Raw genomic sequence first — 21,290 nt, 5'->3', positions numbered from 1 at the left:
TTCAGAATCTTCTCTTCATTCCTATTTACTTATTACAATGGTGAAGAGAAAGGGACCAATGAAAAGTGTGAGTGCTGGCAGTGCTAGGAAACGAGAAAAAAAATTGATTCAGAAATGAAGATGATTAATTAAGAAGTATGAAGCAGGACAAAGTTTGTCATCTATTGCACACAATTAGGTCTCACTGCTTCAACTGTGAATACTATTTTAAGGGACAGTGCACATATAAAAGAACATATTAAAAGATCAATGCATTTAAGAACAGATATGTTAACACATAAAACACATTATTATATGTGTTATCATACATTTATACATTCATTATTACTGTTTACCATTATATTTTAATTGGCTATCATAAAGTATATATTCAAAATTCACAAACTAATTCAACAACTTTGAGACTTTATATACAAGAAATAAGACTGTTTTCCAAGTTTTTTCCCCTCAAAACTTAAGGCTTTCATGACCAAATTATTTCCTGTAGAATATTATCTTCAAGCTGGATTCTTTCCTCAGACTATAGGTTAAACCTTATTCAACAGTGATAAAAAAAATCCTAAAAAGCATTGAGAAACCTGATGTGTAGAGTTGTAAATGAAAATAACCTCAAATTTCACTAACAGCTGGTGAATATTAAGGGGCTTTGTCTCATAATACCCTGTAGAAACTGATGCATTCCAGGAAAGACCCAAAGCAGAGCAGTCAACAATTTATGATGGTATTAATCTTGGCCATGTTCTCCTGGCTTGTTGTTCCCCATGCAAGAATAAACTGTATACAGGGTGGGTGGGAAGTCACTCCCTATATTGGTGAACGATACTTAGAAATCGTTGCAAAATTTTGTGTGATCTACAATTTCTGCATGGGAAACGCTCAAGAGTTGATGTTTATGCAAGACTGTGCTCCCCCGCATTTTGCCTTGACTGCTAGGGAATGTCTCAATGAGAATTTCCCAGGATGCTGGATAGGCCGTCGAGGACACACAGAATCGCCTGCACAAAGTACAGACCTAACCCCATGTGGTTACTTTTTATGGGGATGGGCCAAGGAAGAAGTGTAAAAGAGTAAACTTAAGAATATTGATGAACTTGAAAACAAGATCCGTCAAGGTCATCTCCAGTGTTCCTGCCCAATTCTTAAGGAAAGCCACAGAAAATGTACCTGTCCATTTAAAATGTGTGGAAAATGCTGGGGGTCCCATTGAGTTATAACTTTCATGGAACTAATGGCAAATAATAAGCTACAAATCAGAAAAAAAAAAAAAATGTGCAGTGCTATTTTGTATATTTTAGAAAATATAACATTTTTTAAAATAGGGTGACTTCCCATCCACCCTGTGGGTGAGATGTGGCCGGATCAGAGTTAAAGACTTGCCTGAGGAAGACAGTTTAGCCAGACTGCTAAATGAGCCAGATGTGGTTTTGTTCTGATGGTGACCATTTGCTTGTCCAAGGTTAGTTTACAGTCAAACTAGATTCCCAAGAATTTTGTATTGTTGACCATCTCCAGTTTATTGGAAATGGTCAACCTTTATAACTTATTTCTAAGTCTAAGGGAGTTCTGGTCCACATCCTGAAGATTACATATTGATTTGGTGGGATTCAGAATAAGATGATTTTTATTGAACCATTCCTCTAGTTGTTTTTATGTGAAGTAGGCCAGGATCTTTGCCTGTTAAGAGAACAGATAGTACCTGCATATGGAAATAGGAAAGTTGTTGGAAGAGTGAGAAGCTCATTGATGAAAGAGCTTCTCACTCTTCCAAGTTTTGCAACTACCAAAATAAGCCAGAAAACCTCAACCTGAAATCTAGTTTATATTAACCAATTTCTAAATATCAAAATTTGTAAATATTTTCATGTTTCAAATTTAAGTTAATTTTTAAATGTGAAATTAAATAATCAATGATCAATAATCATTTATGATTTTTGTCATTTCTACAAATCAATCATTTCTAGAAATGACAAAAATCATAAATAAAGATTAAGCATCATCATAACAGTTCAACTGGTATGTAAAGGATAAAACAGCTGTGTATATGTTTTTATTACTCTGGATATGTGTGATCAAATCCAGATGTAAGGTCTCTCCCCCCCACCAAACTATTCCTCATAAACAGAGGAAATATACAAAGTGATAAAAATGAGAGAGAGAGAGAGAGAGAGAAAATGCAACTGAGAAAAGAATTTATTGTTGAAAAATCAAATCAAACATAACAGAATACTCCTAAACCCATAAAAATCAAACATAATAGAATAACCCTAAACATTAAAGTGGGACCTCATTTTTGACCTTATTGCAAGATGTGGAAATAAAGTTCACAGACTGGTGCTATAAAAAGAACATGAAGGGGGCTCAAAATTGGTTTTATTTCTATTCAATGTAATCACCGCCTGATTTAATAGCTGACAACTTTAATCTGAATCTTTCCATTCATGTGCCCAATGGTCACATGAATGTGAAATTGTTTCTGCCTCTAAAGTTTAGTAATAATCTATGCATAATAGAATAATCACCTGGATTTGACTTATCTCATAAAACTTGGATAACCCTAAACCAGATAACTAATCATGGAATTTGTGAAGACTTACTTTACAAGTGGAATAAAATATCTTCCCCACAGTGTGATTGTTGCACTGAAAGGCAAACTATCAAACAAATTACTCAAGAATGTGTCTTGAGGGCCTACAGAGGGAGCTCAAGAGATTTCTTTCTACTGACAAGACCTAATTGAATATACTGATATTTTAGACATTGAGTTTTAATCCATTTTTTAACTTATTGTAATGTGTTGTATTGTGCCATAAGCTAAAATAAATAGTAAATAACCACCTGATTGAAAGCATTTATCCTGAAAAGAACAAGCAAAGGCATTCAGTTCCATGGTTTATGTTTTTATTTGTCCTCAACATCCTGAAATCTTTCTTTGAGGACAGTATTCACCTTGGGAAAGAGGAAGCAGACCACTGGTGCTAAACTGGTAGAGTAGGGTGTACAGTTGATCTGTACAATGCCATGTTTCATCAGAAATGTTTCACGATAAGTGCAGGAGTATTGCCATGCAACAAGACTAGTTGCCTTTCTCTTGAAACTGCAGTCTTACCCTAGAAATACATTTAAATAATCTTAGAAGCACCTGTACATGGAATGCAGTGTTGACTTTCTCCCCTTCAGGTACAAATTCCTTGTAAATCCTACCCTGTTCATTGAAAAACATGATCAGCATCATCTTAATCTGGACCTCTATAAAGCTTTTTAAGGCCTTTGGGTTTATTTTGAAGTCCACTTACATTCTCCGATGCTTTGTCTCTGGGTCATACCGAAACACCCAACACTCAGAATGTTTTAATAAGTCTAGATGACATCTTCACACAATAACATTCTTCGTTGCTTATCCATGAGGCTGCGTGGACAAGTCCAAATTTTGCACAGACCTTCCTTTCCCCCCATATCTTCATGTAGAATTATGACAAATCGTCTCTTTATTTGTATATCTAACTCAGTCATAATTTTGAGGGTTAAATGATATTCTCTTGCCACAAATTTCCAATCCTTTGCAACTCTATCCTCATTTTGAACGGTAGCAGGAGGCCCACTTCTTGGGTCATCATGATCATGTTAATCTTTGAACTGCTTATACCATTTACACACACTGGGACAACTTAACATTTCATCATAAATAGTTAAGATTTCATACATTTCTGTTGCAGATTTTCCCCACTTAAAGCCAAATTGAATATTCGTTCATTGCTTCCTTGCAAAATTGTGACATGGAATATTAATGCTACTAACAAAAGTGATTGTTATTTGCAACCTGTCAGTCTACTAAATCTCTGTCCCACCATCTGTTGGAGGTGGTTTGAAATACGACATGCCATTTCTGTTTATTTTCAAACTCAAACTTCAACAAAACAGCACCAGTTCAGGAACATTACTGCCACACCTCATGTTACTCTTTAGTTTAGTAATAAAATGTTTTTGAAAAATAACTAAATTGAAAAACATTTGGAAATATGTACTTTTTTAATGAAACCCCAAGCACAAAAGGTATTAGAAATTAGAGTACTCAGAACTGTGCATGGATTGAAGGTTGAAAAGATGAAGTAAGATACTTGTTGACATTACATTTCAATAGGTTGTCAGGAAATATGTATGAAGGCAGGTTGTTCAAGAAAACAAAAGTTGAAGAAATAAATGAGGAATAAGAAAAGTTGGTTCTGTGTGTTGTAAGTTGGACAGTAAAAAGATGCTGACTGGTTGCAGCACCTATTCAGACTGGCTTGAAAGAGAGAGAGCAGGAATTATAGAAGTGGGAACTGAGATGGGCAAAAGTTGCGGCCAATAGCTCTGGCAGGAGACCAGAATGCTCGGCTATCATTTGAACAAGAGGCAAGTTTTATACTCAGCCCGTTTGAAATCTAGTTTGGACTGATTAATAACTGCTTTACAATTGTTGTGAGCATTGGTGTAGGCAGAAAATGAACCTGCAGATTTGGATACGAGCCAATTATAATATGAAACATTCTTCTTATGAACGGCCTTAGCAATTTATTGGAAAACCAAGGTTTAGATAAATGATGAGATGCTAAGGTGAAGTGTGGAATAAAGGATTCCATCCCTACAAGAATAATTTCACTAAGATCTGAGCAAATGCTGACATTAGAAGTTTTGAAACAGTAATCCACCTAAGGAAAAGAAATCTTGCAGATCATCCCATTTTGCATTCTTGTAATCACAAACAAGATGTTGGGAACGGCCATGAAAGAAAGGCTCCATTGGAGAAGAGACCATCACCAAGTTGTGATCTGAGGTGCTTATAAGACCACTCACCTGAACCGTATACTTAGAAGGGTTGTTTGTTAGAAAAAGATCAAGCATGTTGCTCTCATTAGGATTGTCTTGTATTCTGTAGGTAAATGAACAATCTGTATGAGGTCATCAGTAATTGCAAAAACCTCAGCATTTTGATCTCGCCCAGCTGGGTCCGTGTGACTAAAAAACAGGAGCCAGCTGGGATTGTGAACATTAAAATCACTAAGGAAATTTACCTTACTCTTAGGAAAGTTGGAATGAAGAAAGTCAAGTTTCAAAGAGTTCCAAGTGATTAGTGGAGTTGGGAGAACAACAGAGGCAATGAATGAATATGGCAGAATATTGTAGAAATTTTAAGCAAGAGGAGATTCCAAATTACTAAGTCTCTGACAGGGAGTATCTGAGTGGACACATTCACAAGTACGACCTTTGAAGCAAAAGGAATCGTAGAGCAAATAATTAGGAACTGAGATGGGCAGTGGGTGAATGCCCCGATAATTGGGATTCTGTCAGAAAAAGTATGTGAGGTTTGATAGACTAAGTGGGAATGGACAGCACTGAGATTGAAACCGAGACATGTATATTTGTAAAATGAACAAGGAAGTGTTTAGGATATTTAAATCTTTTCACAGATAAGTTTGTTCTATTAATTTGATGATCGATGATGTATTCAGTAGTAATAAAATATGGGGAGGGCATGTTGTATGAAGAATTAAATTTTTGGATATGGCATACATATAGCAAGAATATGCCAGCTCCTTAATATGAAGTCGCTGGACAATGCCTCCTGCATAAACACTACTCAACTCCCTGAAGTCACCATCGGTCACTACTCAGCCAAATATAATCCCCATGGGGGTTATATCTGGCAGAGTAGAGGCAGTGAGATTATACACTAGCTTATCTGGAAGCCTCCTAGAGTTACTAATAGGTTTGGCCCAGTGAATTATCGAGCAGCCGACCTGCAAACACCAGTTTAGGACTGTACCTTAAAAATGTAAAGAAGATTGGATCTCGCCATGTCCATCACAACCTCAAAAGTTTTGTTTGTTTGTTTTAGGGCTTTAAGGCGCAAGGACAGCAAAGGCCATAATGCACCTAGCTAGGGTGATATTACGATACATAGTTCTATCTGTATAGATGATATTCAAAATTATATCATGTTGTATAATTTTATCTGTTTGAGGAAATCAAATATTTTGGTCACATGTGGTGTGTCTGCTAGTAGGTCAGAAATGCTGAGAGAGGTGTTCGTCGTGGGAAATGAGATAAACATAGCTTGTCGCTCAGTACTGTACTTGGGACAATCAATAAGTATATGATGGACAGTGAGCTGGGTGTTACAGTTTGTACACGATGGCGGATCAGTGGCTGCAAGCAAATAAAGGTGTGTTAGGTGCGTGTGGCCTATCCTTAATCGGGCTAGTACAACTTCTTCATGTCGGTTTTCACGTATACTAGATCTCCATGGTTTAAGACCTTTTTTTATGCCAAGTAGCTTATTGTTGACTTGATTCTGCCAGATATGTTGCCATTTTTCAAGGCATCGTTTATTTATAATGTACTTATAGTCAGATGCAGGTGTAGTGAAGGATTGGTCTATAGGATCGGTAGCAGTTTTGGCAGCTAAGTCGGCCTGTTCATTTCTAGGAATTCCAGCGTGACCAGGAATCCAACATAACAGAACTTGTTGTTTATTCTGGTTTAATTTAGTCAGCGTGTTCCAGATCTGTCTAAGTAAGGGGTTATCATTTTTTGTAGTGCGTTGTATGGCTTGGATAGCACTAATGGAGTCAGTATAAATAACGCTGTGCAGTTTAGTTCTTGAGAGTGTGTAGTTTAAGGCCATGTGGAGTGCACAGAGTTCTGCAGTATAGCTGCTACATTCAATGGGAAGTTTTTTGGACAAAGTGGTGTTAGGAAATACTGCTGCTGCACCAACATGATTGTCTGTTTTAGACCCGTCTGTGTGAATTGGTGTGTACTGGCCGTGCTGGGTTCTCAATGCGGCGAACATTTGCAGTATGTTCTGTTGAGATAGGGTGTGTTTTCCCCAGGCTGTCAATGAATAATCACACGGTGGTATATAATATGTCCAAGGTGGGACTGTATGAGAGGCAGTGGGCTGTATCTTACTAAAGTCAATTTGCCAATCGGCCTGCAATGCGCAAAGACGTATCCCGGTTGGTGGATTTATTGATGGATACACTTGGTATAGGTTTACCCATTTAGGAGAGAAAAGTCCGTTCCAAGTGGGATGGTTTGGATGCCCTTTGAGTTTTGCTGCATAGTGTAGTAAAAGCATTTGTCTACGTAGCTGAAGAGAGGTTTCATGTGCTTCAGCATATAGGCTGTGGACAGGTGATGTACGGTATGCTCCAAGTGCAAGACGAAGGGCACTGTGGTGCACAGGATCAAGCCAGCGTAAAGCGCTTTGTCTAGCAGAGCTATAAACTACAGAACCATAGTCTAGACGTACAACCTCAAAAGACATCAACTATACTGCATGATGGAAAAAAAAAAAAAAAAATGAGGGTGCTGGAGCATTGCTCTGGAGACTAAACATGGATTCAAGAACAATGGAACTCATGTTTAGTTAGCCTCAAGCCTCCAATAAGCAAAGTGGTGCTACTGCACTGGTGACATGTCATCTAACACCTAGTATTGACTGGTAACACAGAGGCAACATTCCTGTGTGGTGTAGGTGTCATCACACCTCGACTGCTGTTTATATTGCTTTGCACCTTGGTGGTCACCTTAGGTTCCAGTGGCAGATCCAGAAAAAAATGACAGGAGGGGCACCATTTTGTGCACTAGAATGGCAATCACATTAGTAACGGTGTTGTCAACTGTAGTCAGTTGAAAATAGCTGAAACAATGCAAAAATAGATAAAATCCTATGTTAACAATGAAAAAAAAAATCTTTTTTGTAGCTAAAGAGAATTTAAACGATTGGTGTATATTTTCCAAAAAACGGCGGGGGGGGGACACATTCCCTGGTGCCCCTACCCTGAATCCACCACTGCTAGGTGTTATATTTCAGGACTTCCACGTGGGAGTTACACCCTGATTTATTAGCAGTCCCATAATGTGAAGGTGAATGTAGAGGATTTGACTGTCACAGATCAACCGGACTTCACTGAAATTCAGTCCGCTTGACTTGATTGTCACCTGAATATCAGTTCCACCAGCATTTTTGACTCCCAGGTAGCAAATGCAGCTTGTCATACCTGAGAGAATGTCTGAAAATAATCCATATGCAAGGCAGTACTTAAAATCATGACTGGCAGTATATCAGGTTAAGTAAATTACTTCAGCATTTTTTTTTTTTTTTTAAAACAGTAAGCCTCACACACACAAAATGACAATTAGTAATTAGAAATAATTAATAAGTTGATTACTTCCAAGCAAATATTTCAAAAACATCATAGCAAAGTTATTTATTTCAAAACCATTTCACCTGTGTTTCAGAACCACAAGAACAATATTGCTTTCTTAAAAGCTCTTAGTATACACAGTTCAAGAATTTAACTGCATTATTTTGTCCAATACCACTTGTTGAGTATAATCTGTTATTTTCTCTAATGCATAATATTAGGATAACATTACAACATTACATTATTATACCTTCAAAATATATATTCATGTTTCATAATAAAATGATAATCACATTAAAAGCCCATCTGTTTTTGGTGAATTAATAATAATAAACTTGCATCAAATGCCTCTACTAATGCTAAACAAAGGTGCATTCCTTATGGCATTACCATTACATATGTACCAATACTACTACATGCCTAAATAATGATATAGGAATGTAGTAGTAATGGCAAATTATGCAAGAAAGCAAGCTTATATAGCATCAGCCAAAAAAAGAAAAAACAGTTCACCCATCCATACCCTCCAAAATTTGTCTAGTTATCCCTTGATTTTATTCAACCCATCCACTTCCACAACAGATGGAAGCCTGTTCAAACACAATCAACCACTCGCTGGCAGAAGGCAAACTTCTGCATATCTATCCTATAACCATCCTCAACTTGAATTTATGCCACCTCGTGTGTAGTCTCAGCAAGTGGAAGAATACCATTATCATTCAGCTTACTCAATCCATTCAAGACTTAACACCTCAATCAGATCTCCCCACAGGTGCCTGATTTCAAGACACTGTAATTTGCAGAACTGAAACCTTTCTAAGTTAAGAGCACCCCTTTTGTTCCCTTCACCAATCTGTTTGCCTTTCTCTGCACCCATTCCAGCAAATCTACATCATTCCAAAAGTCAGGCCTCCAGACCTGTATACAACAGTGAAGACGCAGCCTAACCATGGCCTCATACAAAGGGACAATCACCTCCTCATCCCCTCGCTAGCAAAGTTTCTGCATACCATTGACTAAACCCCATGGGCTGTCCTGGCAGCACGTCTACACTGCTCAGAGAATTTCATGTCTGGCTGCACAATTATCTTTTTCATTCTCCGCTATCCACAGTTACTCTGGGGTTACTGCTACCCATGTGTAGTACCTTACACTTGTCAATGCTAAACTTCAACTGCCATTTCTCAACCCATCAGATCCAATTTTTCTAGATTTTGTTGCAGTAGCTCACCTTCACAATTGTCATTAACCACCCCGATAACTTAAACATTGGCCTGATATACCTCCATTAATATCACTGATAAATACTGAAAACAATGGATTCAGCACTGAACCCTGGTAATCTCCACGAAAAACATTAGTCCACGAAGAGCAGTGCCTATGTATAACCACTCAGTCTTCTTCCACTTAACCATCCCTTTATCCAAAGCAGTAACTTGCTCTTAATGCCAAACTGCTACAGTTTGTACAGCAGTCTTTATATGCAACAGAATCAAGAGTTTTCCTGAAATCCAAGTTTATGAAGTCAAAATTATTTTTTTGCATGCAGTTCCTTGGTCACTATATCATACTAATCTATCTGTAATGATAAACCTAGACTAGGGATGGGAAACCAGTGGCACACATGGCACAACCAACACAGGAAAATATACATGAGTAGCCAATGAAAGAAAACCTTCCACATATAACACACAAGTTAAAATTCAAATAAAGAAAAAAATATATTTATAACAAAGTAATATTGCGTGAAAACAGTTTTGGATGGAAAGGAATCTATACTTATGATAGAATTTAAGTGTCTACTACAAGGAGCAAAGAAAACTACTCCAACTGCTGAGTTGGTGAATGCACATACCTCCAGTTTTACTATATCACCTCCCACTAAAAATCAAAAGCCGCTACCCATGGGTAAAACTGGTAAAAAAAATAAATAATACTAAAAATTACAGGTGTAGATGTGAATTTAAATGGATGAAACAGTAAAAGAAAAATAAACATTGAAAATTGTGGTTTATGCCAAAGTATAAGGTAATACTTTATAAAGTAAAATATTTGGCAGGAGTTGAAATGTTATTAACATTTCATTATATAATCCATTTCATAAACAAAATTTAAAACTACTTTAAAAAATGTTACTTTGAGGAATTAAGATATATATCTTCTCATGTAAAATAAAAATTGTCACTGCGGGCACATTCACTGATATTTCAATACGTTTCTCTGCCTGTGCCTCATTTTCTCCACATGATTAAAATTCCTTTCCTTTCATTTCATTGTGTACACAATGTTTCATATTCGTTGTAGCTATTTAGTCCATGGCAAAACTGGCTAAAAAAATAACTGATTATGATGCAATTGCCACATCGATGAAATCGGTATTACTGAAATTAATTATTCTTAATTTGATTAATTTTATTTAAGCAAAAATATACGGCAAATAAGTGGCAAAACATTTGAGGCAGAAATAACATCAAGTTCACTTTCTTCTCTTCGCCTAATCAGAAGACATCATTGGCCAATTTATTTATTTGAATAAACTGAATCTAAGCAATGACCAACGTTAGCAACTTGTAGAACTAAAAACTGACATCATATAATGGTTAGGCTTAGTGGTATATACTCGCTTTCACTCAATTCCATATGTATTCAGAGAAAATGTGTGAAGATTCAGAAAGAAATGCATTATCCCGTTCGACATTTTGAAGAATATCCCAATACATTAAACACTTATTCACACGCTCACTCGACAAACGTCAAAAAATTATGCAATTTAGCACAAATTATTAACCAAACTTAACCTAGCTGGTTAGGCCTGGCATAAACAATCCTGAACTTAAATAATAACAATAATCAATAAATAAAAATCACCGGGTACTCAAGCAAAAAATATATAAATAAAGAAAGAAAGAGGTTTCGAAAGATTTAATACAGAGAACTGCCTCATTTCATAAAACAACATCCTGGACACTGTCTTTATTCTCAGATGAGTATAAGCACATCAAAGTACAGGTACTCAACAAATTCGCTTAAGATTCAGACCACTGCAAAACGGAAAATAACTGACCTACCTTATTGATTCTCTTCAAAGCCATATTTCTTTAACAATTTCTCTACACTATAAACCGGTATATTACTTTACTCTTATCCGCCTACCAGCTGAGGTCAAGGAAGTTCCCTCTGACTAACGAAAGCCGTTGGTTGTAAAGCTAAAAAGAGATTCGGCAGTCTACGCGGACGCGGATAAATACTACTCATAGTTAATACGCAACATTTCACTTATTCTTGAAATTTTAATTTCCAAGGTAAATAAATGCAGAAATAAGCAGTTAATCTATCGAATAATCATGAAATAAAAGTTTCTATTTAATTAGATAAATTCATAAACCAAATCAAAATAACTTAATATCACTTGATCCACTTTATTGGGAACTACTTTATTTAGTGACAAAACATAGAAGAATAGCATATCTCGCTGCAGGTTACATCATACATGGAAGGTGCACTTGGTCTTTTACTGCAAAAAGGTTTTTACATGTACACCTCACTATACCCTGGGTAACCGATTAAACTACAGTAATTTCATTTTTATGAAATTACTGTAGAGATTAATTCATTTTTATGTGGATAAAATTAAAGATCTAATTATTCACTATCAATATTATAAGTGCAAATGTATTTCTAGTGAAAGCAAACATCATGAAACTGAACCAAAATCTAAGCCTATAAACAAATCAAACAGTAAAAATACAAATATTATGAATGTACAGGAATCCGTGGAGTAATGCGTTAATGAGTTGGGGAAAATCGTCTCAGAAATGGTTTTCTCATATACGACAATGAAATAAGTATGAGTAAAGTTATTGGCCAAAATAAATAAACATTTCACATGGTCAATGCATGGTCTTGAAAGAGATACACACCGTGTAAAACTCAGCAGGGTTTACAAATATCAATTAACAAATAATACAATGCCATTAAAACGCACGTCTATAAAAATTCAAATTGAAAAGGAAGAAGATATTCCTTGTCATTACCATGTTTCCCAATACCTAAAACCTTTTTGCTATTAGTTTCTCATGATTATACGACAAACCACCAGAAGAAAGGTTATGAAATCAAAGAGACTGTCATGTCATGGGAGAATTTATTTGAATGTTTATTGAAGTGTAATTGCATCAATTCCAGGGGCTCACATCTAGTGAGTATGGGCTTGGCACACCAAGGGTTCTGAACTGGATATAATCCTTCTTCTCTTTCTTGATGATAACTTGGTGATAACAGTGTAACTTGGCAATTTTTTTTAGCTGGTGCAGCATAAGCCTCAGGCTTCCTTACACTTTAAATGTCTAGTAATAATAGTAATAAGTATGATTAAAGATATTTACTGGATTTACACTTATCTTATTTCAGTAATAGTAATATAAATATAATACAGGGTGAATACGTTTCAAAGTTATTTTGAGCATCTTCACATCTCTAAACGTGTAGATACTGCTGACAATGAAAGTGACCAAGGCAGTCAGTTCTGGTGATAGCAAGTCAAGTAGCTATATAAACTGAAAAGTATTTTTTCTGTATTCAGCTTCTTTTTTTTTTTTTTTTTTTAATGTGTAAACACATCTTTAGCGGCCCCTACTAAATTTCGGACGGTAATAAAATCAATTTGTCGCGATTTTGAAACTCAGAAATGACGTCCAACGAGTCACTTTCGTTTCATATCAAAGAAAAACGGAGTCAGGAAAGGAGGTCGCACAAAGAATCATAGGAAGTGATCTTGGTAGAGCTCATAAACCAGCTGGTGGCGGAAAAACATTATTGATTCGGGGCATACCACTTAGGTGGCTTTGGGCTAGCCATTGCCATCCGTGGCAGAAACCTTTTGGTAACCAGAGAAATGGATATCTTGCAAAATTTTAAAGTAAAGCATTTCAAACAAAGGATCATGGGAGGTGAATTGGATGTGTTCAGAAAAACGTTTATGATTGGTTGCAGAAAAATGTTTATGATTCGCCTCTTGATGTAAATATACAACCGCTTCAGTAAAAATTTTCAACAATATAACTCCGGATTGCACTTCAACTAGTAGGGCTGGAGCGAATGTGTTGTAATGATTTGGATGTGCACAGAGCTGGTTTCTACCAGCTCTGAGCGTCCAAGATCACTGCCCTCAAGATATGCATTTCTCTGGTTACCAAAAGGTTTCTGATACAGTTAACAATAGTTATCCCAAAGACAACTAAGTGGTGTGCCCCGAATCATAAACGTTTTTCCGCATCCAGCTGATTTATGCCAGCTGTGAGCATGTCCATTGTGGGTCGCACACTAGTAAGACTTTTGTGGATTTATTGGATGATTGTGTTCTGCAGCAGCACGTTCGAAAACAACCAGAGAGGGTAATACTGTTGATCTGGTTATCAGCAGTGATCATTCGTGTATTAAGAATTTACAGATAAAGGAACCACTAGGTGGCAGTGATCACAGTATACTGACGTGGGATTTACTTAAAGATATAATTACCATCAGGGGTAAAGGAAAGGGTTTTTGCTTCCATAAAGGTGACTACGATGGTCTCCAACAGTTTTTCAATTCTGTAGTAGTAGTAGTAGTAGTAGTAGTAGTAGTAGTGGCACATGATGCAAGAAAGCAAGTGTAGGAGCTTATGCAGCATCAGCCAAAAAAAAAAAAAAAAATCACACCATTCCCTCCAAATGCCTGTCCAGTTCCTCCTTAAATTTATTTAACCTATCAACTTCTACAACGACAGATGGAAGTTTGTTCCAGCAATTAACCACCCGCTGGCTAAAGGCAAATTTCCGCACATCTATTCTACATCTGTCCTTTCTTAATTTGAACTTATGTCCCCGTAGGTTGGTAATCTGAACAAGTGGAAGGATCCCATCAGAATTTAGCGTGCCCAACCCATTCAAGGCTTTATAGACCTCAATCAGATCACCGCGCAAGTGCCTAGTCTCCAGCCACTGCAATTTGCAGAACTTAAGCCTCTCTTGGTAAGAGAATCCCTTCATTCCCCTCACCAATCGTGTTGCTCTTCTCTGTACACGCTCAAGCAACTCTACATCCTTCCTAAAATGAGGCCTCCAGACCTGTACGCAGTACTCAAGGCGTGGCCTGACCATTGCCTTACACAGAGGGACAATCACCTCCTTTTCCCTGCTAGCAAAATTCCTATATATCATTGACAAAACCCCATTACCCGCCCTAGCAGCCTGTCTGCACTGTCAGAAAACTTCATATCTGACTGCACAATTACTCCCAGGTCTTTTTCATTTTCTACCACCTTAAGTGTAGTACCACACAGTTGGTACGTTTCTCTGGGGTTACTTCTACCCATATGCAGTACTTTGCATTTGTCAAGGTTGAACTTCAGTTGCCACTTCTTAGCCCATCTGCCCAAATTATCTAGATCCTGTTGCAGTAGCACACTGTCATTAACAACCCTGCCAACCTTTGTGTCATCTGCAAACTTCGACATTAAGCCTGATATACCTTCATCAATATCATTGATAAATACACAAAACAACAGAGGACCCAACACCGAACCCTGTGGGACTCCACTAATAACATTAGTCCACGAAGAGCAGCACCCATTAATTACCACCCTCTGTCTTCTCCCACTTAACCATCCTTTGCTCCATTGTAGCAACTTACCCTTAATACCATTCTGCTCCAATTTGTACAGTAGTCTTCCATGCGCAACAGTGTCAAAAGCTTTCCTGAAATCCAAGTATATGATATCAAAATTATTTTTTGCATCCAGTTCCTTTGTGACCACATCATAATAACCAATCAAATTTGTCAGACAAGACTTTCCCTTAACAAACCCATGCTGTGTTTGAATTATTGCTGCAGTCTTGTCTAGATGATCCTGCAATGCATCTTTAACCAGCGACTCCATTATTTTACCCGGAACAGAAGTTAAACTAACTGGTCTGTAATTACTTGTGTCACCCTTCGATCCACCTTTGTGAATTGGGCCCACATTTGCACATCTCCAGTCCGTGGGAACCTCCCCTGAGTCCAAGGATGCTCTCATAATTATGGCTAAGGGTTTGCTTAGTTGTTTTGCCGCCTCCTTTAAAATAACTGGATAGATCCCATCCACCCCAGGTGCCTTTCTTATGTTTAACTTCAACAATTTCTCCTCCACTTTGCTCTCAGTTATTACAAAATCATTAAGCACACTGCTACAATTTGATAACCTTCTTCCATTTTCAAATTGTAATAATTCCTCACGTGTGAATGTAGATGCAAAATACTCATTCAGTTTGTTTGCTATCTGAGCAGGATCATCAACAGTCGAACCATCGATGTCAAGTGGACCAATCATATTCATCCCCTTCCTTTTAGAGTTTATATAAGTAAAGGAATCCTTGCTGTTTTTCTTAGCATCTTTTGCCAAAGATTTCTCGTAATCCGCCTTCGCCTGCCGAACCTCCTTTGTGACCTGATTGCAGACTAGCTTATATCTGCCACAGGCTTCTGCGTCACCTGATAATTTATATGCATCCCATGCATTTTTCTTCTCTGTCACGAGTCTCATTAGTTCATTTGATAACCATTTAGGCCTAAACCTTGAACGATATTTCTTAATCGGTATATAAAGTCTAGTAGCTTCCACGATTAATTCTTTGAATGCTTCCCACTTAGAATTTACTGTTTGTAACATCGTCAGTTGATCCCACTGTACAGAATTTAAAAACTGTCTGAGACCACTGTACTCCCCTTTACGGAAGCAAAAACCCTTTCCTTTACTCCTGACGGTAGTTACCTCTTTGAGTAAATCCCACTTCAGCACACTGTGATCACTGCCACCTAGTGGTTCCTTTATCTGCGAATTCTTAATACACGAATGATCACTGCTTATAACCAGATCAAGAGTGTTACTTTCTCTGGTTGCCTCTCGAACATGCTGCTGCAGAAAACAATCATCCAATAACTCCACAAAAGTCTGACTAGAGTGTGAGTGACCAACCCACAAGTTCCAGTCAATATCTGGGAAGTTAAAATCCCCCATTATAAGACATTCTGATTTACTAGCCCACTCTATTTCTCTGTACAATTGTTCATTGTACTCATTCAAGTCATTAGGCCTATAACACACTCCTACTCTTATTTTTCCTTTCGCAGTGCTTATCTCACACCAAACTGACTCAACAGAGCACTGTTCATCTATATTAACTGGGTGCACTTCCTTTGATTTTATGTTTTTCTTAATTAACAGCATAACACCCCCTCCCTTTCTGTCCTGTCTATCCTTTCTGTACACATTGTACTCCCCAAATTCCAGTTCTGCATTCCTTATATCTTTGTGACACCACGTCTCTGCTATCCCAACAATATCTGCCTTTGATGTCTTGACCAACACTTCAAATTCATCAAATTTATTTACTATACTTCTAGCATTGGTATACATGCAAGTATACACGCACCTATTCCTATTCCCAGCCACTCTAACACATCCCATATACCCACCTGTTTCACGATGACTGACATCCGTCCCTGAAACCCCCAACACCCCTCGCTCCAGGTCGCTTCTTATTCTAATAGAAGTTGTGCAAGAATCACCTTCACCTCTGCCTGCGGTTACTGTTAAACTATTAGTCTTTGTACCCCCCCCAAACTAGCAGTTTTCCGACCCACCTAACACTGCCTCGATAGCATCAGCAAATATTCTTGCACCCTTTCTATTTAAGTGTATCCCATCCCTGTAGAAGCAATCTCTCCTGTTAACAAGTACAGTCCAGGCTGAAAAAAATTCTACCCCTTGAGCCTTGCACAATCTTTCCAGGGCCGAATTGATCGACAAGGCTCTCATCATATACCCCCTCCTATCGTGTCTGGGCAGAATTGCAGACACTTTCAAATTCAACCCTATTTCACGGCTTTTTTTCAACAGTGACCTGTACTTGTTGAGTAATTCCGCCGGTCTCCTACTCTTAATATCATTAGTGCCAACGTGTACAACTATATCACCTTTTGTGCCCTTGAAAGATGATATCCGCTCTACAACGTCATCAACCTTTGCCCCTGGCAGACATACCCTGGTCCTGTTCCACCTATCCTTTTTACAAAATATATTCCCCGTCTAAAGTAGTGTCAACTGATGTACAGTAGTGTCAACTGATGATGTTACCAACAGCAAATTCTAAGTGGGAAGCATTCAAGGAATCAATCGTGGAAGCTACTAAAAGTTTCATACCTAATAAGAAATATTGTTCACGTTTAGGCATAAATGGTTGTCAAATGAACTAATGAGACTCGTGGCAGATAAGAAAAATGTACGGGATGCATATTAATTATCACGCAACACAGAAGCCTATGGCAGATATAAGCTAGTCTGTAATCAAGTCACAAAGAAGGTTAGGCAGGCAAAGGCAGATTACGCGAAATCTTTGGAAAAGGATGCTAAGAAAAACAGCAAGGATTCCTATACTTATACAGGGTGTCTCAAAAATACACGGCATAACTTCAGGAATGAGTTCCTCATATGTAGACAATAAAAATATTTTATATCAACATAGTTGCGGAAATGCTTGGTTCCGAGTTTTGAAATTCTGTCTATGACACTTAACTGTTCACATCACCTTATAGTAATTGTTCAGAATGTCCACCTTCTGCCTGAATACAGGCCGCACATCGACGTCCCATGGACTCGCGAAGACTATGCCAAATTCCTGGCATGTTTCGTATCGTCTCACAACCTGTCACAGTTCGTTTACGGAGTTTCCAAATCAGCTACTGGAGTGGAATACATCAATGACTTTAAATGGCCCCACAAGAAGAAATCTAGTGGGTTTAAATCAGCTGAGCGTGGAGGCCAGGAAGTTGGCCCACCTCTACCTGTCCAACGATCAGGAAATCTTCGATTCAGGTAATTGCTGGCTAAATGGCTGAAATGTGCGGGAGCGCCATCGTCCATGAAGAGTGCTTGTTGAAGAATGATCAGTGGCGTGTCGTCCAAAAAAGCACGTTGTTTTCCAGAAAGTTTGTGTACGCCTGCCCTGTGAGTTTGTTTGGAAGTATATGGGGGCCCATATCACCAAAAACACCTGCCCAGATGTTGAGGCTAAACCGTTGTTGGTGATGTGATGGAAGAATTGCATGTGGGTTTTCCTCAGCCCATGCATGCTGATTGTGAACGTTTTTGATTCCGTCTCGGGTGAACTGTGCTTCATCTGTGAATATCACTAAGGCAGGAAAGTGAGGAGTTGTACCACACTGCTGCAAGGACCACTGGCAGAACATTACTCGCGCAGGTAACAATGCCTGTACCCGTTGCAGATGGTAAGGATACAGTTGGTGTTCTCACAACACTCTACAAATAATTGAACGTTGAACAGCCAGTTACATTGCTATTCTGCGTGTGCTGATTCCAGGAGTGGCATGCACAACATCCAAAATCTCCTCGCCTACTTCAGGAGTCGTAGATCTTAGTCGTCCTCTGTCGGCAGCACGAGATGTAAAGGTCCCATGTTCAGAAAGGCGGCAATGGATACCTTGAAACGTTTTCCTGTCTTGACATCTTCGTTCTGGGAACCTTTCGTCGTACAAACGACAAGCCTCCAGAGCATTGCCATTCGCCAAACCGTACATAAAGTGCATATCCGCTTGCTCCTGATTTGAGTCTATGATCGGAATGGAAAACCACGAGATTCTGTCAGTACCTTTTGATGAAGGAAATTACCTGCGGGAAATAAGACATTCTGGTTAATAACTTGAGAACCAAGGATTTCCGGAACTATGTTCATATAAAATATTTTTGTTGTCTACATATGAGGAACTCATTCCTAAAATATTGCCGTGTATTTTTGAGACGCCCTGTATAAACTCGAAAAGTAAGGGGATGAATCAGATTGGTTCGCTAGATATCGATGGTTCCACTGTTGATGATCCGATAGCAAACAAACTGATTGAGTATTTTGCATCTACATTCACACATGAGGAGTTATTAAGGACTGAAAATGCCAGAATATTATCAAATTGTAGCAGGGTGCTTAATGATTTAGTAATAACTGAGAGCAAAGTGGAGGAGAAATATTGTTCAAGTTAAACATAAGAAAGGCACCTGGGGGTGGATGGGATCTATCCAGTTATATTAAAGGAGGGGGCAAAGTAACTAAGCACACCCTTAGTCATAATTATGAGAGCATCCTTGGACTCAGGGGAGGTCCCCACGGACTGGAGTTGTGCAAATATATCCCCAATTCACAAAGGGGATCGAAGGCTGATACGAGTAATTATAGACCAGTTAGTTTAACTTCTGTTCCGGGTAAAATAATGGAGTCACTGGTTAAAGATGCATTGTAGGATCATCTAGACAAGACTGCAGCAATAATTCAGGCATAGCATGGGTTTGTTAAGAAAGGTTTTGTCTGACAAATTTGAGGGAGGTGTGAGTGCGAGAGTACATATGAACAGGCGAAGTTTTTTTAGTAACGAATGGGCCTGGTGTACTGGGGTCCATGGTTCAGAAAACAAATATACGTATAATTGGAAGATGTGGAGGAGCAGATACATATGAACCCACCTACACCTATTACAACATGGTGTAGATATGTTGACGATATTTTTACTGTAATACCACGTGGCTCTGAAACAAACAGCACTACTGGAATACCTCAACTCCCTATTTAATTTCATCAAGTTTACTATAGAGTTAGAGGTCAACGATGCGCTCCCGTTCCTGGATGTCTTAGTGCATCGCGTAGGCCCATATCCAGAGACTTCAGTATACCGCAAACCTATGTGGTGCGGACAATTCACTAATTACAGATCCGGCCACGCATCAAGTCATCTCAATAGCACTGCCTGCACCCTATTCTCCAGGGCTTGGAGCCATTCCAGCACTGATACAATTAGGCGTAACGAGATCTCCCGTGTGAAGGCGGACCTAACCAAATGTGGTTATCCATCCCATGTGCTAAGTAGGTGCCTATTACAGGCACAAGAACTCACATCCCACCCAAGACCACCGAATCAAGACGGTATACCGTCCGCCTACATTCCCTATTATCCAGGCGTGTCAGGACGGATCTCGAAGATTCTTAGAAATTACAACATCAAATGGTTGCAGTTACCCTGCAGGAACCTACGCTCACTTGTCTCCAAGCAAGTAATACTACACAACAATGTAGTATATCGCATCACCTGTAGAGACTGTGACAGCTGCTACATAGGAGAAACATCTAGGCGTCTCCAAGACCGCCTTACGGAACATGACAGAGCAATCCGGCTTGCCGAAACTGACCAGTCCACAGTCGCGGAACATTTTTGGGCCACCAACCACGATCTTGATCCCAAACGTGACTTTGAAATAATAGACCACTCACGACACTTTCGCCACCGCCTATGGCTAGAGGTCACTTAACATATTAAACAATCCAAAGGCAATAAACCGCCACAAAGGCATACGTCTATACCCCATGCTAGAGCCAACCGTTTTAATGCTAGATGATCAGTGGAGTAAAAACAGCGCATGTCCGTGCAACAATAGCGCATGAATAACGTGCCTCACTCAGCTCATTGCACTTATCCGTTGTATTTGTATTTTGAATTTCAGTTGATAAAGAGACTCGTTAGTCTCGAAAGCTACTGCCTGTTACCATTAGTATATTTTACATTAAACTGGGTTATAATTATACGTATATATGTTTTCTCAATACTTTAGTTTAAATTGAATTTAGAGATTTTGTAGGTAAGGGAGTTTGTATGGTAAGGGTATCAAATCCACAGTTCTAAATCAGAATTTTTTTTTTAAAGAGAAATTTACAGTTCTCAAGAAACCTCTACAAAGGCAACGGAGGAAATCCTTTCAGGACTTAAAAATATCTCCCATACGGCCCATTGCAGCATGGAGAAACAAATCACCCTACAAGAACTAACAGCAGCATGCAAAGCCCTTTCCAAAAATAAATCACCAGGTCTGGACGGACTGACTTCTGAATTCTTCCAAACGTTTTGGGATCAACTCGGAATGCTACTCTTTGAAATGCTTGAAGAAGCTCAGTTCCATGGACTACCAGCTTCGGTCACCACCTCTGTCGCTCGACTGATTCCCAAGAAAGGAAATCGCGCCAA

At 38.5% G+C, this 21,290-nt stretch overlaps 1 protein-coding gene across 2 annotated transcripts in view; it reads right to left on the bottom strand.

Annotated features, from left to right (window-relative positions):
- LOC150089723 (ubiquitin-conjugating enzyme E2-17 kDa) overlaps nucleotides 1-11,428 on the bottom strand; it is a 205,578-nt gene extending 194,150 nt beyond the window's left edge. Inside the window, exon 1 of one of the 2 annotated variants that reach the window (XM_090389618.1) lies at nucleotides 11,261-11,428. In XM_090389618.1, coding sequence (XP_090245744.1) covers nucleotides 11,261-11,284 — 24 coding nt within the window. In that variant the 5' untranslated portion in view covers nucleotides 11,285-11,428. Of the gene's footprint in view, nucleotides 1-11,121; nucleotides 11,177-11,260 lie in introns of those variants that run through there. The other variant, XM_090389617.1, reaches the window with a different exon arrangement.
- Nucleotides 11,429-21,290: the final 9,862 nt, after the last annotated feature.

Source organism: Mastigoproctus giganteus, chromosome 2, assembly GCF_048544385.1.
Source record: "Mastigoproctus giganteus isolate SK-2022 chromosome 2, ASM4854438v1, whole genome shotgun sequence".
Classification (NCBI taxonomy): domain Eukaryota; kingdom Metazoa; phylum Arthropoda; class Arachnida; order Uropygi; family Thelyphonidae; genus Mastigoproctus; species Mastigoproctus giganteus.
This window is presented reverse-complemented; position numbering and strand designations above follow the sequence as displayed.